General features: G+C 34.2%; 1 protein-coding gene across 1 annotated transcript in view; it reads right to left on the reverse strand.

Moving 5' to 3' along the window:
• Positions 1-3,508: 3,508 nt before the first annotated feature.
• The window catches only part of LOC149088686 (solute carrier family 12 member 2-like), a 104,939-nt gene continuing 94,332 nt past the window's right edge, over positions 3,509-14,115 (reverse strand). Inside the window, exons 19-24 of the mRNA XM_089248933.1 lie at positions 11,991-12,218; positions 10,388-10,502; positions 9,808-9,894; positions 7,797-7,905; positions 6,568-6,635; positions 3,509-3,920 (exon numbers count right to left, since the gene is read on the reverse strand). Of these exons, the coding sequence (XP_089105059.1) occupies positions 3,785-3,920; positions 6,568-6,635; positions 7,797-7,905; positions 9,808-9,894; positions 10,388-10,502; positions 11,991-12,218 (743 nt within the window). The 3' untranslated portion in view covers positions 3,509-3,784. The remainder of the gene's footprint in view (positions 3,921-6,567; positions 6,636-7,796; positions 7,906-9,807; positions 9,895-10,387; positions 10,503-11,990; positions 12,219-14,115) is intronic.

A 14,115-nucleotide genomic window follows, 5' to 3' on the forward strand; every position in this document is an offset into this window, starting at 1 on the left:
ACTTTTTCTCTCATAAGAACAAACAAAATTATTACATCCTTTACAATAGAAAAAAATTCATTCCCGAGTTGAATTCAATATACTATAATTTTTGGAAGAAGCAGTGCACATTAGTACTACTAAACTGTACATACATTTTGCAAAAATTCCTCCAAGGAATTTACTGAGCGTTACAGTAAGAAAAATTGCCTAATAAAATAAGAAGCTGGTGAGATATGTTAGATTGCATATCAGTCATTTACATCTTGTTAGAATCTGAAATTTGACAGAATGCAAAATTATTTTTGACAAATTTGTTTTACCATTAACATATCCATCAGGATGTAATCTGGAATAAAATCGGCTCTATTTCGGTCACAATTGAAGAAATGATTTCTTTAGTATGTATAGAAAATACCTCCCAATTCAAGAGGGCAAAATTTGAAACTATTTGAAAAATTTTATTGCAAAAAGTTTTTCGTAATTTTTAAAAAAATAATAATAAATGCAGCGTTAACAAAAATTGTACATGCCTCAAAAATACAATTTTCAGACTTGTAAATGCTGAAATATTTCTTCCAAAAATTATGGTACTTTGCCACAGGGAAAGAAAGAAAGAACCCACCTGTATTTGGACAATTCTATTTTTGAAATCCACACAAATTTTCACTTACAAAACAAATTAAAATTTCTAGAACTATACCAGAAAATTTACATCTCAAAAGCAACCTTAGAGTGTTTTTCGTCAAAGCTTAAAAAACAAAAACCTCATGAAAAGACACTAAAAATTTTCAGGTACATGACAGTAGAAGCTTTCTTTCTTTTGATAAAAATGGGATAAAATCATTTCAAGGCCGGGATTACACCATAAAAAGTTTGCCAAAAGATCTTTCACAAAACTTGAAAAAAAAAACCACCAATAAGCCTAGTGGTTATATTCGTGCAAATGTAATTGATATGCTTGTTGGTTGCATTTATCAAGTTTAAAAAAGGACTTTTATAAAACTTTTATAGTGTAATCCTGATCTTAGTGAAAATAAATCTATATTTTTGTGATTGAACTGCAAAACATTCATCAACACCCATTTTTACAAAGTCAATCATAAGTCCTGGAAAAAATCAGACAGCACATGCAATTATCATCATGTTGCAAAAATATGTAATTTTTTTAGACCAGGACAGAGATAAAATCGTGGCAGTTGATAACAAAGTTAAGATGATTAACTCTATATACAGAACTAATAGCAAAATTATAAAATTTCCAATCGTATACTCAAAATTCTCTCACAATATTTTTCTTCGAGATATTTTGGAATCAAATAAAAAATTTTCAAAGATACTTTTGAATTCAAATATGTTAATGTTATATTTTTCACTTAAGCCAAAGGGCAGTTAAAAAATTTCTAAATATTTTAAATTACGTCGAGCATGATGTAAGTACAACTTTTATTCAAAGCTTGAAATTGTGTGCCCGAAATCCTTAATTATATTCCAGTAGTCCATTTGCTGGTATTTAAGTTATAACACCAGTTCTAATAATTTAATTTTCAATAATATATCTTCCCGTGTTATTTAAAAAAATCCTAATTTCGCAGATGGTGGGAAAATTCAGATTCACATCAAAACAGTATAAAAAATAACAAATAAATTGATCAATAAAAATAAAGGTTCGAATAAGCTTCAGGTCAATATTTACATATCTTCTCAAGAAATAAATATGTTTTTGTTTAAAACATATTTAAATTAATTTAGGTACACTGAAGTAAGTGGAACCCAATATGATTTGTGATTTGTAAATCATATTCCATTAGCTTTTGAGAACAGTCTCTGGTGGAATTTTTCTTTGGTACTTACTCTATTTTTCAGTAAAAATGTACATGGTGTACTAGCTGCTCTCACAGGGTTTCCAGGAGACTTTATATAGGGACATTAAATTTGTGATCACATTGCTACTTGCTGTGTCCTTTACATTTCAACAATTTCCAAAAGTTTGAATTGATCTAATATAAATATTTTGGTGTAGAGTTCTTTCTTGCTTATTATTTAATCTGTCATTTTAATATAATTACATTTTTTCAGGGAGAGTATAACTTGAGAAGGCTACATTTTACCCACGTTTTTCCTGTGGTGGGGCAAGTGGAACCCAATGAACTTATTTGCATTGGCTTTATCAACTCTGGTATGAAACTGAAGAAAGGGATAAAGCTCCTGAGTCAGCACTCTAGCTGCTTCTATAGATTTGAAAGACGAGTGTCTTGAAATACAGAGGAAAAACGAAACTGCATAGAAATAATGTCAAAAAACATTTAAAAAACAAACATTGGTGACTGGGTTCTCATACACCTCACAAATGAAAAGTGAGTAAAAATGTTGGTTGGGCAACTAAATTGAAGTTAAAACTCATTGAGAAGCAAAATTTGGAAGAATCTGTAATGTATCTATCTTGCAATAATGGCCCAACATTTAAGACAAAAGTATGATCAGAACTGATGAAGTTCTGACATTCCCTTTGCCTTCCTGCAGTCTAGAGAAATTCACATTTCCCTTCTCATTTGCCTCATATAATGTGGGTTAATATCAGGCCCGTCATTTAGGGGGGTGGGCAGGTGGGGGTCGTTGCCCCCCCGACTTTCGAAAATACACTGAGAATGGTATATATATATATATATATATATATATATATATATATATATATATATATATATATACATACATTTAGTACATGTGCTTTGCCCCCCCCCCCCGGAAAAAGTTGAAATGACGGCCCTGGTCAATATTTAATAGTTGTTAATTAACATTGTTAGTTTTCTATATACTGAGGTTGTTAATTAGCTTTGTATACCAGAATAATTAAATGTTTCGGCTTCTATGGTTCAAATAAATTTTTTGTTTAAGTTTCTTTTACATTTCAGACTTAATCATCATTTTTGTGAATGATTTTAAAGCACAATCAGTCAGATTCCACTTGCCCCCACTCATTGAGGGAAGTGGGCAATCCTTTCCAACTAAAAATAAAATCAATCTTGAAAAAGGAACACAGCAGAAAATATGTTCAAAAGATTAACCCCTAAAAAATATGATTAATAAAACTTGCTGCCTTATTTTCAAGTTTTGTTGACTTCTCTATTGTAGGTGCTAGGTCTAATTTGCACTACTGACAAAGGTGATTCCACTTACCTCACAGTGTACCTTAATTTTGTTCTGTTTCACCAAAATTTTGTTTTCACAATCTGTCTTGGTCCCAGTTATTATCACATATGATTGCTATCAATATTCTATGAATTATCAGGTTTATATTATTTCCATTACATATCATATACATGGAAATATCACATCAGGAATTGCAGAATTAACTGGAACAATTTTTTTTTTCAATAAAGAAAAGGACAAACACATTAGATAAATCAACTCTAAAAATCATTTTATAAATTAATTTTCCCCAATGATACTTTTTAAATGTAAAGGGGGAAATTTGTTAATACTAAGATGATTTCTTCTTAATTTACTTTAGAACAAAAACAAAAAAGAAAAAAAAAACAGCCTTATCAATGAAAGGAACATAGAAAATAATAATAATGACTGGTAAATAAGCAATTACATCAAGCACAAAATATATACGTACAAAATAAAACTATACAATGACCTAGAGAACCATAGAGAACAAAAGAAAATAATTCTAGCCTCTCATGTATAAAAAATATACCGACGATCCATTCAATGTACGAGGCCATTTCAATTTTTTGAATGAGATTGTTTTCCTTAAAAATTCACAGCATAAAAAAAAAAAAAAGATTTTATATTTATCTCAAGAATAGAATGTCAAGACGCTGGTCTGGTTGCCGCGTATTAAAAGGAAAGGAGGCATGTCTCGTGTTAGTGTCTCCAACCATGCCATATACAGTGGTGCTGAACATGTTCCTTTGCGTGGCATTGGGAGTGTCCTACAAAGGAATATAGAAGGAAATTATACAAGAAATTAATGCAACAGAATAAAAAAGAGTGATTACAAACAGTTAAATATTTTAGAAACATTTTACCACGAAAATTTTATCAGTTGAAATTAAATTCCAAATGGCAACATTCTATAATTTGTTCGTCTTGGCTTTTCACTGAGAGAGAGACTGATGCACTACCAACTCAATAGAGTACTTCCAATGATTGCAATGAGCTCCACAGATCAGGGTATGAAAAAATCATGATTTTCTCAAAAAAATCCAAACAATTGGATTTTTTGGATTAAAATTAACTGGCTTGACTGCTTATTAATTTTAAAAAATCTTGTTAATCATTAAGAATATTTTCATATCACCTGATCGTTTTTTCTTCTAATTGCTTAAATTTAATTAAGCATTAATGAATAAACTACAAACCAATTATAAGCAGAGAATACAAACACCAAAAATTTGTGATTATGTAACATGAAAGGTCATTGAGCCCAAATTAACCTTATGAATTAAAAAACATTTTTGTAGAGAAAAGTGCTTTTATTCATGAGCCCCCCACCCGCATTAAAGTGAATGACTGGTGGCAATCCAGTATCACACATATTTTGTTTGCCAGAGATGCCTTGCGAAGTGCTTACGTTGCTTCTTGCGACAGAGCCTGGGTGTCTGGCTCCAGTATCACACATGGTGCAGGGCAGGTATCTCAATTCACTAAGTACAACCTAAGGACCATTCAGTATCAACTAAATAAAACAAATTCCATTGACAAAATTGCCTCTTGCACAATTAATAGATGTTTTTTCGACTTGCATGAAGTTGCTTAATAGTTTACACATTTTTATTCTTTCACAGATTTAATGAGTTTTCAAGGAAACAGTCATTTTCCGGATATTATGCTGAGGTGAGCTTGGAAAGAAAAGTCATCACGTCTCCGCCGGGACTCGAACCCAGGCCCTCTTGCATACCGAGCAAGCATGCTACCATCTACACCACTGGAGACACATGAATCTGCCTTCCTAATTTCACGCACTGTGTCGTGAGGCGCTGAAGTAGAGGCATTAGTAGCCTCTCTTAACTTCAGGAAATGGCCCCCGGGTGGGACGGTTTAGAGAGATATAGATGGCTTTTTTCTCAGCCAGGGATATCAAGAAAACAGTTATTTTCCGGATATTATGCTGAGGTGAGCTTGGAAAGAAAAGTCATCACGTCTCCGCCGGGACTCGAACCTTTTCTTTCCAAGCTCACCTCAGCATAATATCCGGAAAATAACTGTTTCCTTGATATCCCTGGCTGAGAAAAAAGCCATCTATATCTCTTTAATGAGTTTTGTTTAAAAAATGAGCAAACTCAAAATTTTAATACAAAAAAAGTCGAAAGCCCAATGATATTTATGTTAGGACAACATCTATTATATTCTATTATCTATATATCTATTATATATTATATATTTTGAATCAGTATTTAGGGCATAGAATTCAAGTCCTTATACAGAAAATAATTCCTCTGTATCATCTGTACCATCAAGGGAACCCTAGTGCCACATTGTAATGCATTGAAAATATTTAGTGCAGTTGTGCTATATAAGTGCAACTCCCTATATTTCTCTACAATTTTTTCCATGCACAAAATCTAGAGCAGTTTTCTTTCTACACTATATCTAGGGATTAAGTCTATATTTACCCCAAAAATCTTCTATACTTCTTTTAATCTCAAATTTTACCACAAATCAATAACATACATACTATACCACAGGTTACTTTTACTTGAAAATCATTGAAGTTATGTAAAGAAAAAACGAAATTTAAATTGGGATTTAAATCAATGTTGTTGTTGTTTTAATGCCGCCTGTCAGTCAAGTGGTTAGGGAACTAGCTTCCCACTGCGCAGGTCTGGGTTCGAATCCCGGTTCGGGCATGGATGTCTACTAACACTAAAAAATTCCTTGGACGGATTATGCTGATCCCTTGGGAATACGTGAAGACCCCATTATCATAAAAAAAAATCAAGTAATTTAAATCGTGATTTTAATCACGATTTAAATTGGTGTACCCTGCTGCAGATGCCTTGATGCAATTTCTATTGTACCTTTATGTCAGGAAAGATTCTGACAAGGACTAAGTGGGTACTAAAATTTGTGACACCTAGGCCTATACAGTAGGCGGGTGTCTCACTGACCTGGCTAACCATGCCCTTATCAGCTTATAAGATATTAGCAGAAATACTGAATGCTACCAGGTTTCCTCTACTTCTAACACTAACTAGCATCACAATAAATTATCGGATAATAAAGAGATATGTAAGTCTCTGAATTGTTTGGGAACCATGGTTACAAAAGTAAAGATTCTGAAAGTCATTGTTAAAGCTGAAAATACATTGTCATATAACAGTTTTCTGTCATTCATCAAAATTTTAAAACTTTCAGTCAGGTCCTATATGTGGTAATATGACAATATTGACACTTTTGAATTTTATTCAAAACCAGAGTAAGTAACTCTCTAGGTACACCTAAATCGAATACAGAGATGGAAGCAGAATATTTCTCTTGACTTGAAAGTATAAAAACTGGAAAAGATAATTATTCATCCTATTTGAAAACTAGATGACAAGTTACAACTCAAACAACTAATCAAAAATCACAACTTACATCACAATCAGGGTTGCTTCCCTTGAATACTGAAGCAGTAATTCTCGAAGCCGAATGTGTCTGTTGGTCTGATAAGAAAAAAAAATTATTGGTGAAACATTTTTGACACTTGATATCTGATTTGAGTTTACAACTTTATTTTTCTACTATATTCCCCCTGTATTAGCCAGCATGCCAGAAAACATCGAGGAAGACCAACCTGCCAGGAAGGTCAAATTCCAGAAAAATTCTTAAACTTCCGGACTTTAAGAATCGGATGAATTGGCTGATTTTAAGCTTGTCTGTTCTCTACCTTTCAGGATCTTCTGTATTTTACAAACTACATCAAAGATAGTTTGAATTTCGCATTTACTTTGGCTATCATTAATCATGGTTTATTGCAAATGTTAGATACTAAGCATATTTGTTTTCACAGATTAGATGAGGCAAATGAAAAAATTATCAGACCGCAAAGTATGTTTTATTTTTTGACTAAGCATTTAAAATTTGAATAAGCAGAGCAAAAAAATTTAAGAATTGCAAGGCAAAAAATAATGTTCTCATACAAAAGTGTGGTGACCACATATTTCTTTGATCTCTGAACCTGCAAATCACAGAACTGAATTTGTATTTCGGCTGGTGTATTAAGGCTGGTGATAATAAGGTTAGAGTAATAAGTAAATGCCTAATTTTCATAATCATTATCAAATTCATGGACAAATTCTGCTACAACCAAAACTATTTTATTCCTATTCATGTATTTATTTTAGTATTTGATATAGATTGGTTGGGGCCTCTGAATGTATATGGTCATTCTTGAACCTCACGTTTCCTGGCATGCTGGAAATGGACCAGACACCCACATTCAAAAGCTGGTATCCCCAGATTTTTACGGAATGCCAGCTAATGCGGGCGAAATACAGTAAATGCTAAACAACAGAAAATACATTGTCTCCCCAACAAGTCTGTTAAATCAATGAAAATTTTGGTTTCTTTTTTTAGTTTGTTTAGACACAGGCATATCCATGGCAGAAGTACACTATATAAACTTAAGAGTATTTTTATTCATGAAAGGCTAAGCAACTGTAGGCCTAATTAGTTTCAAAAACAATCATAAGAAAATGAGCTTTTGACTCATGATTTATCTATAAGTTAAGCTGATACTGAGAGCTGAATGATATTGTCTAACTACAATATAATTAAGTTTGAGTATTTATGAGATTATATATATATAAATTGTAAAAGCTCACTTTATCTTTCAGAGCCATTAGTTCAGTGGCTGTTATTACTCCTGGTTTGACTTCTTCTGAATCGTCATCTACTTTCCATTTGCTGATAAGGTTTTCAAAATCTTGTTTCCTGTAACAAATATTGCGAGAAAATTTTCAATGTACAAAAAGAAAAAAACTTATTATACCTATTTACAGTTATGTTTTACATGCATGAGATTCCTGAAGCTGCCACGATGCTGCAAGCTATCATATTTTCAGAATTAGTATAATAAAACCTTCTCTAATGGCCTCTTCCAAACAATGATAATCTTCGAACAATGCTTACAGTTTGTTGAAACCAAAAGTGTCTCATAGACTTGACATTACATGGGTAACCTCCGAACAATGGCAACTTTGGACATGGAGTCAGGGGAAAAAATATGCATATTGCTATGAAAAAAAAAACCCCCAATTTTCAAGCTGATTTACAAGGGATTTCCCTACCTGAACTCTATGGGGAATATACATGCTTTCTTTTCCTTGGTACGAATGCTAGAAGACTACATTGAGGACAGTGGGGAGGGAAAAACTTTCTATAGCTATGCTACAGGCCACTTAAGTGATCTGTAAATGTGTCATGGGTCACTTAAATGAGATGGACCAGTGCCCCAGGTCAGTCAAGTGATCTGTAAATTTGCTGCTTAGTTAATTCTCACAAAACTAGGTTTGAGAGTGCAGCTGCATCAGATGACTCCGAGGGTCACATTTGGCCCACACATCATGGGTCTAGTTCATAGTTTCCCAAACTTTTTGTTCCATCGCCCCCCCTTCTTCGGAGAAATTTTTTCTCTCATCGCCCAACTCAAGCAAACCCATAGGATCCTATGTTATACCCGTAGCTTCTATCGCCTCCATGGACCATTCCATCAACCACCAGGGAGCAATATTGCCCACTTTAGGAAACACTGGTCTAGTTTACCGTAGGTGGGAATAAATATTTGAGGGTTGTTGGTACACAGTCTTGGTCCATTCAGTTTTTCTTGCCAAGTCACTTTTAAAGTGTTCTACATCAGCACTGTAAGCAGATATGCCAATATTGGCTTAAAGCTGGTCAGTAGTGATGGACAAGACGTGCCAACTTTTGGAATCCAGACATCCGGAGATTCTCCCAGAAGGGAGAGGGTGGTGGTGGTGGAAGGGGGGCGGCGCGGCACATAGACTATCAGAAAAAAATTAATTCACAAAAAAATTCCATTCCCCCCCCAAGGCAGGTTCTGCATTACCCCCGGGCAGAATATAATTTCATGTCCGTCTTTCCATGCAGAATAGAGAAATCACATCTGCATATACTGTTCATAAAACAAGTTTCCTTTCGTGGATGCTATAAGTGATTGATAATCTTGGGTATATGAACTCTTAAAAGAGATTAACGTTAGATTATCATTAAAGAGATTAACTCTTATTGAACTCTTATAATTAGCTTTATATAGCTTAAAGTTTTATATTTTCTTTCTGAAGACATGTTTAATCGGAAGAAACAATTTAAAAAACTTCAAAATACAAAGCTGCTGACGAAAAAAACTTGTGTTTACCACACGGCTGTTAATGGAATACAATAACAATTATACAGGAATATCAGCAATCAAAGTCATGCCCCTGATAAATGATTGCCGATAAACGCTACGTAAAAAAGTCACGTCTTTGCCAGTTACTTAAATGCGGTCACCAAGATTTTTTTTTTACGGCTGTCCTCTATGGGTGTTTTTCCTAACGACGACGGCAGTCATTGACGTCACGATGACGTGAAAGCTTGCGTAAAATCTAATTTTCTGCCAAAATCCAGAGAAATTTGAACAAATCCGGAGGCTCCCGGAGGCCATTCCCAATAGCGGCCAGATTTTCATGGCCCCATTAGTGGCCATTGTTGGAAGATTTTACTGTACATTTGTTACAAAGCAACCAGCAGGGGGGGGGGGGGGGTAAGTGAAAAATTGAATTGATACCATTTGCATGAAAGTATAAAAAGGATAATGAACATAAAATGACTCACCCTGCCTCTTGAGCAGGTTTTGTAATATCAGGGATAACCATGACATCAGAATAGTCTATTCTGAACTTGCTCAATAATGCGGCCATACTATAAGAGAATAAACAAACATAAATACTAACTACTTGAAAGAATGCAGATGGTCGGTTTTATATTTTTGGATAATTATAATCTGAAATATATTTTATGGCACAAAATTCTACATAGAGAAGTAGAAATATAACCAGAATACACTCCTCTCATAACATTTTAGAAATTACAACTGAAAACAAGAGACCCAAATCCATAAGAACTCAAAGTTATGTCACACCAGGATCTCAGAAATCTACATTTTATTTTTCTTCCCTAGGAATGCTTATCCTTAAATATGCAATTTTGTTCCAAAAATCTTTCCTTGTTTTCACTGTATAAGCAAATCAGATGATCTCAAATCAGAAAAACATAAAAAAAATTATAGCAAAATTCACTCCTAAATAGACATGCAATGTCAAATAGTTAAAGCATAACTCTGGACCACAACAGCGAAGTTTGTAAAATGGAATTCATAGAAGTTGAGACAACACAGAATGACAATCAAACTAACTTGCGTTGTTCTCTATCCAATTCGTCTTTTTTATTGGCCAGGGAGAAAACTCTTAGTTTGCAGCTACTCCACTGAGAACGTGTTGTCAGGATATATGGAATAAGCAAAGTCAAACCTGTGTGCAATCAAGAAAAACATGTTTCAGTTTTCAGAACTAAAGTGAACATTCAATTTGACAAGTCAAGAATGCTGAAAATAACAAACATAACACTATTTTGAAAAAAAATCTCTGTTCCAGGATAGAAGTTGTAATTTCTGTGTAGGCTTTGTCTGGATGAGCCTGAAAATTATGATTATTATTCCTCTCAAACTTTGCTGGAAATCAATTTCTCATTCGCCATTGGCCTATGTGGTGACTGGAATATTGAAAATGACACGAAAAGAACTTTTTGCACTTGCACAATAATTTTAAACTACAAATAACTTTCAGAATACAAGTCAAGTCACGTATCTAGACGTTTAACAGGAAATAAAATCTGAGTTAAAATAAAATTTTAAATTTCAAAAGTAATGGGACTGTATATATATACACACTTCATCTTGACGTTTTTAGCTCCCAAAAATAAGTATGATGATATTCCGATGTGTTCACCCTTACAAGTCAAGAATTCTTTGGTGAAGGTGCTTTTTTTGGGTGAGCACCCATGCTTTCTTTGAATTTTTTTGAGATGACCATAGAGAATGTGATGTGTCCATTTGGAGAAACATTGCAAATATCATTTCTGTATAGATTTCCATGTTTTTCCACAAGCTCAAGATGGTTTTTGTCCAGCAGTCATCTAAAAACCCATTAAGCATGCAAAAATATATATCCCAAACATCTTTATCAGTCTTTGACTTATTTTGGGAAGTTCTTTGTATTCCACATTCTTTACACTGTAATTGCAGTACCATATAACACACTACATCCTCTACATTCATATTTAAAAATCCAAAGAAAGCATGAGCCTCTGCAACTAGTAGTGCGATAGTGATAGTAAAATTAAAAAACAACACAAAAGAATTGGTGTTAAAATGTGATGATATACGAGTTAATTATTAATGAATTGTGATTAATTAATTAATAAATGTCACGAAATAATTTCATATTTGTAAATTTATTCACTGAAAAAAGGCTTTTACTGTTCGGATAAAAGAAATTAATAATAGTGGTTAATTAATATATATTCATTAGTTAATTATAGCAACTCTTAATTAGGTTGTAGTTAAACATATGAAATTTAAAGGAATGGAATGAACTTCACTTTAGTTTGGATGATATAAGGTGCAAAGTGTTTGAATCATAGTTCCATATAACAAGTGCAAAGTGTTTGAATCATAGTTCCATATAACAAGTGCAAAGTATTCGAATTCAAGTGCACTTAATTTTACCCTGTTTCAAAATATACAGAAGGGGGTTGAAGCAAGGAGAAAGAACAATACACAAAACTGCAACTTAACAGTAAACAAAACTGTGCACACACAAACACAAAAATTATATTTCTTTTCCCTACTCAGACATAGAAACATTGACAAACCAATATTGATCAATAAATTCAAAGCAAACAGCACATATGTTGCATCAATGTGTTTTTTGTAAGAGATCAAAACAAAACATAATGACCTCCATCGTCATACAGCCACCAGACATCAATGGTGCCTTTCTTTTGCTTCCTATGGAATTGGTTGACGCAAGATAAAACATCTTTCGGTAGGTCACGAGACAATGCATTTATAACTTGAGTGTTGTTATGCAGGGTTTGCTTATCATTGGCATTTTTAGAATTTCCCGCCATGTTACTTCTCTCTGTTGTTGGTGTGGAGGGTGGAGTGGATTCACGAGAACTTCCAGCTGTGATAACACATGAAAATAGGTCATTGAGAAGATTTTTAAAGGCTCATACATTTTATATGATAACATGGTAAATTTTATGTTGTTTAGAAATATCATATTTTTCTATTCAAAATGTAAACATAAAATAATTCATTTAGAAGACACCAACGAATAAGGCAAATACACAAAAAATAATAAAAGTCCTAATGCATTTCAACACCAATGGGTGCCGTCTTCAGAGGAAAAATTTAACCACTAGTTTCGCTGACCGAGTTTCCCATTTGGGTTGAATACCAAATCTTCATGCTCGGTTGCTCAGCGGAAGAAGTACGTCTGTTCACTTCAAACGTCGTGGTCAGAATGAAGCTGTGAGCCTGCGTGAGATACTAATGCAGCATCCTGATTGGACCTTTGCGGAATAGTGCTATCCGATTGGTCCATTCGAATTTTCTTGTAATTCCCGCTCGAAATGAATTTAAGCCATGGTGTTGCAATCGGGGGTGTAGATTTATTATCGTTCACTAGTATATTTTTGAAGGCCCGAATATATGTGCCTTCGTAGAAATCTACATCAACTGTGGACTTGACTTTGTGAAAAACTCTCGCTTCTTGAAATTTGAATTTGTGGCCTTCTTGCCAACAGTGAGCGGCGATGGTCGATTTTTCACATTCCTGATTCTTAACACAGCGAGCGTGTTCATTTAAACTTGCTTTTATGGGTCTCCTTGTCTGTCCTATATAACCAAGAGAGCAATCACCACATGGAATGTAATAAATGCCCCATTGTTTATTCTGCGGTATAGCATCCTTAGGGGGCATGAAACCAAAGTTTTTAGTGGGCACATCTATGGTTGTTAGATTAAACTTTTTAAGAATCGGTTTGATCTTCAGTGAGAGTATTGGATCGTAGGGTATGACTACACTTTCTCTGAGTGGTCTCTCTGTAATATTTTCTAGAGTGGTTCCTCGTGCCGGTTTCAAGAATTTTCTACTTAATTCTTCAACGATCTTGGTGTTGAACCCCCTGTCTATCACAATTGCTTTGATGATTTCAAGTTCATGTTCTAAAGTGTTCCGATCTGAACAGATGTTAAATGCTCTCTCTACAAAGGTGCGAAAAGACGAAAGTTTATGTTGCATAGGATGGCAAGATCTGAAATGAGGTGGTAATGAGACTGCGAAAGGCTTACGATAGACCGAGGTTTGGAACTGTGATTTCTGTTTCGTTACTAATACGTCCAAGAAAGAGAGTTCATTGTTAGTTTCGAATTCGGCTGTGAACTGAACATGAGGGTCTATGTCATTCATAATGAGTAACAATTGTTCCAAGTCATCTTTAGAGCCGTCCCAAAGCACAAAAGTATTGTCCACATATCTTCGATAAAATGAGAAGGGCACAATGTTCAATAGCTTACTCTCAAAGTCGTCCATATATATATCACACAAAATCGGCGAGATGGGGTTGCCCATTGCTAGACCATCTGTCTGGATGTAAAACTTGTCATCGAAACTGAAGGCTGTTTGTGAGATACATGTGAAGGTGAGATTGCAAATTTCTTCTACTTCAGGTTATAAAAAATTGTGGGTTTTAAGTAGTCTTTCTAGACAACTGATACTACCACCTATGGAAAAGAAACCACAGTTCCAAACCTCGGTCTATCATAAGCCTTTCGCAGTCTCATTACCACCTCATTTCAGATCTTGCCATCCTATGCAACAGAAACTTTCGTCTTTTCGCACCTTTGTAGAGAGAGCATTTAACATCTGTTCAGATCGGAACACTTAAGACCATGAACTTGAAATCATCAAAGCAATTGTGATAGACAGGGGGTTCAACACCAAGATCGTTGACGAATTAAGTAGAAAATTCTTGAAACCGGCACGAGGAACCACTCTAGAAAATATTACAGAGAGA

The sequence above is a fragment of the Pholcus phalangioides genome, unplaced genomic scaffold (assembly GCF_987345545.1).
Source record: "Pholcus phalangioides strain wild (caught in Gottingen) unplaced genomic scaffold, Ppha-v1.0 ptg000003l_1, whole genome shotgun sequence".
In the NCBI taxonomy this organism is placed as follows: Eukaryota; Metazoa; Arthropoda; class Arachnida; order Araneae; family Pholcidae; genus Pholcus; species Pholcus phalangioides.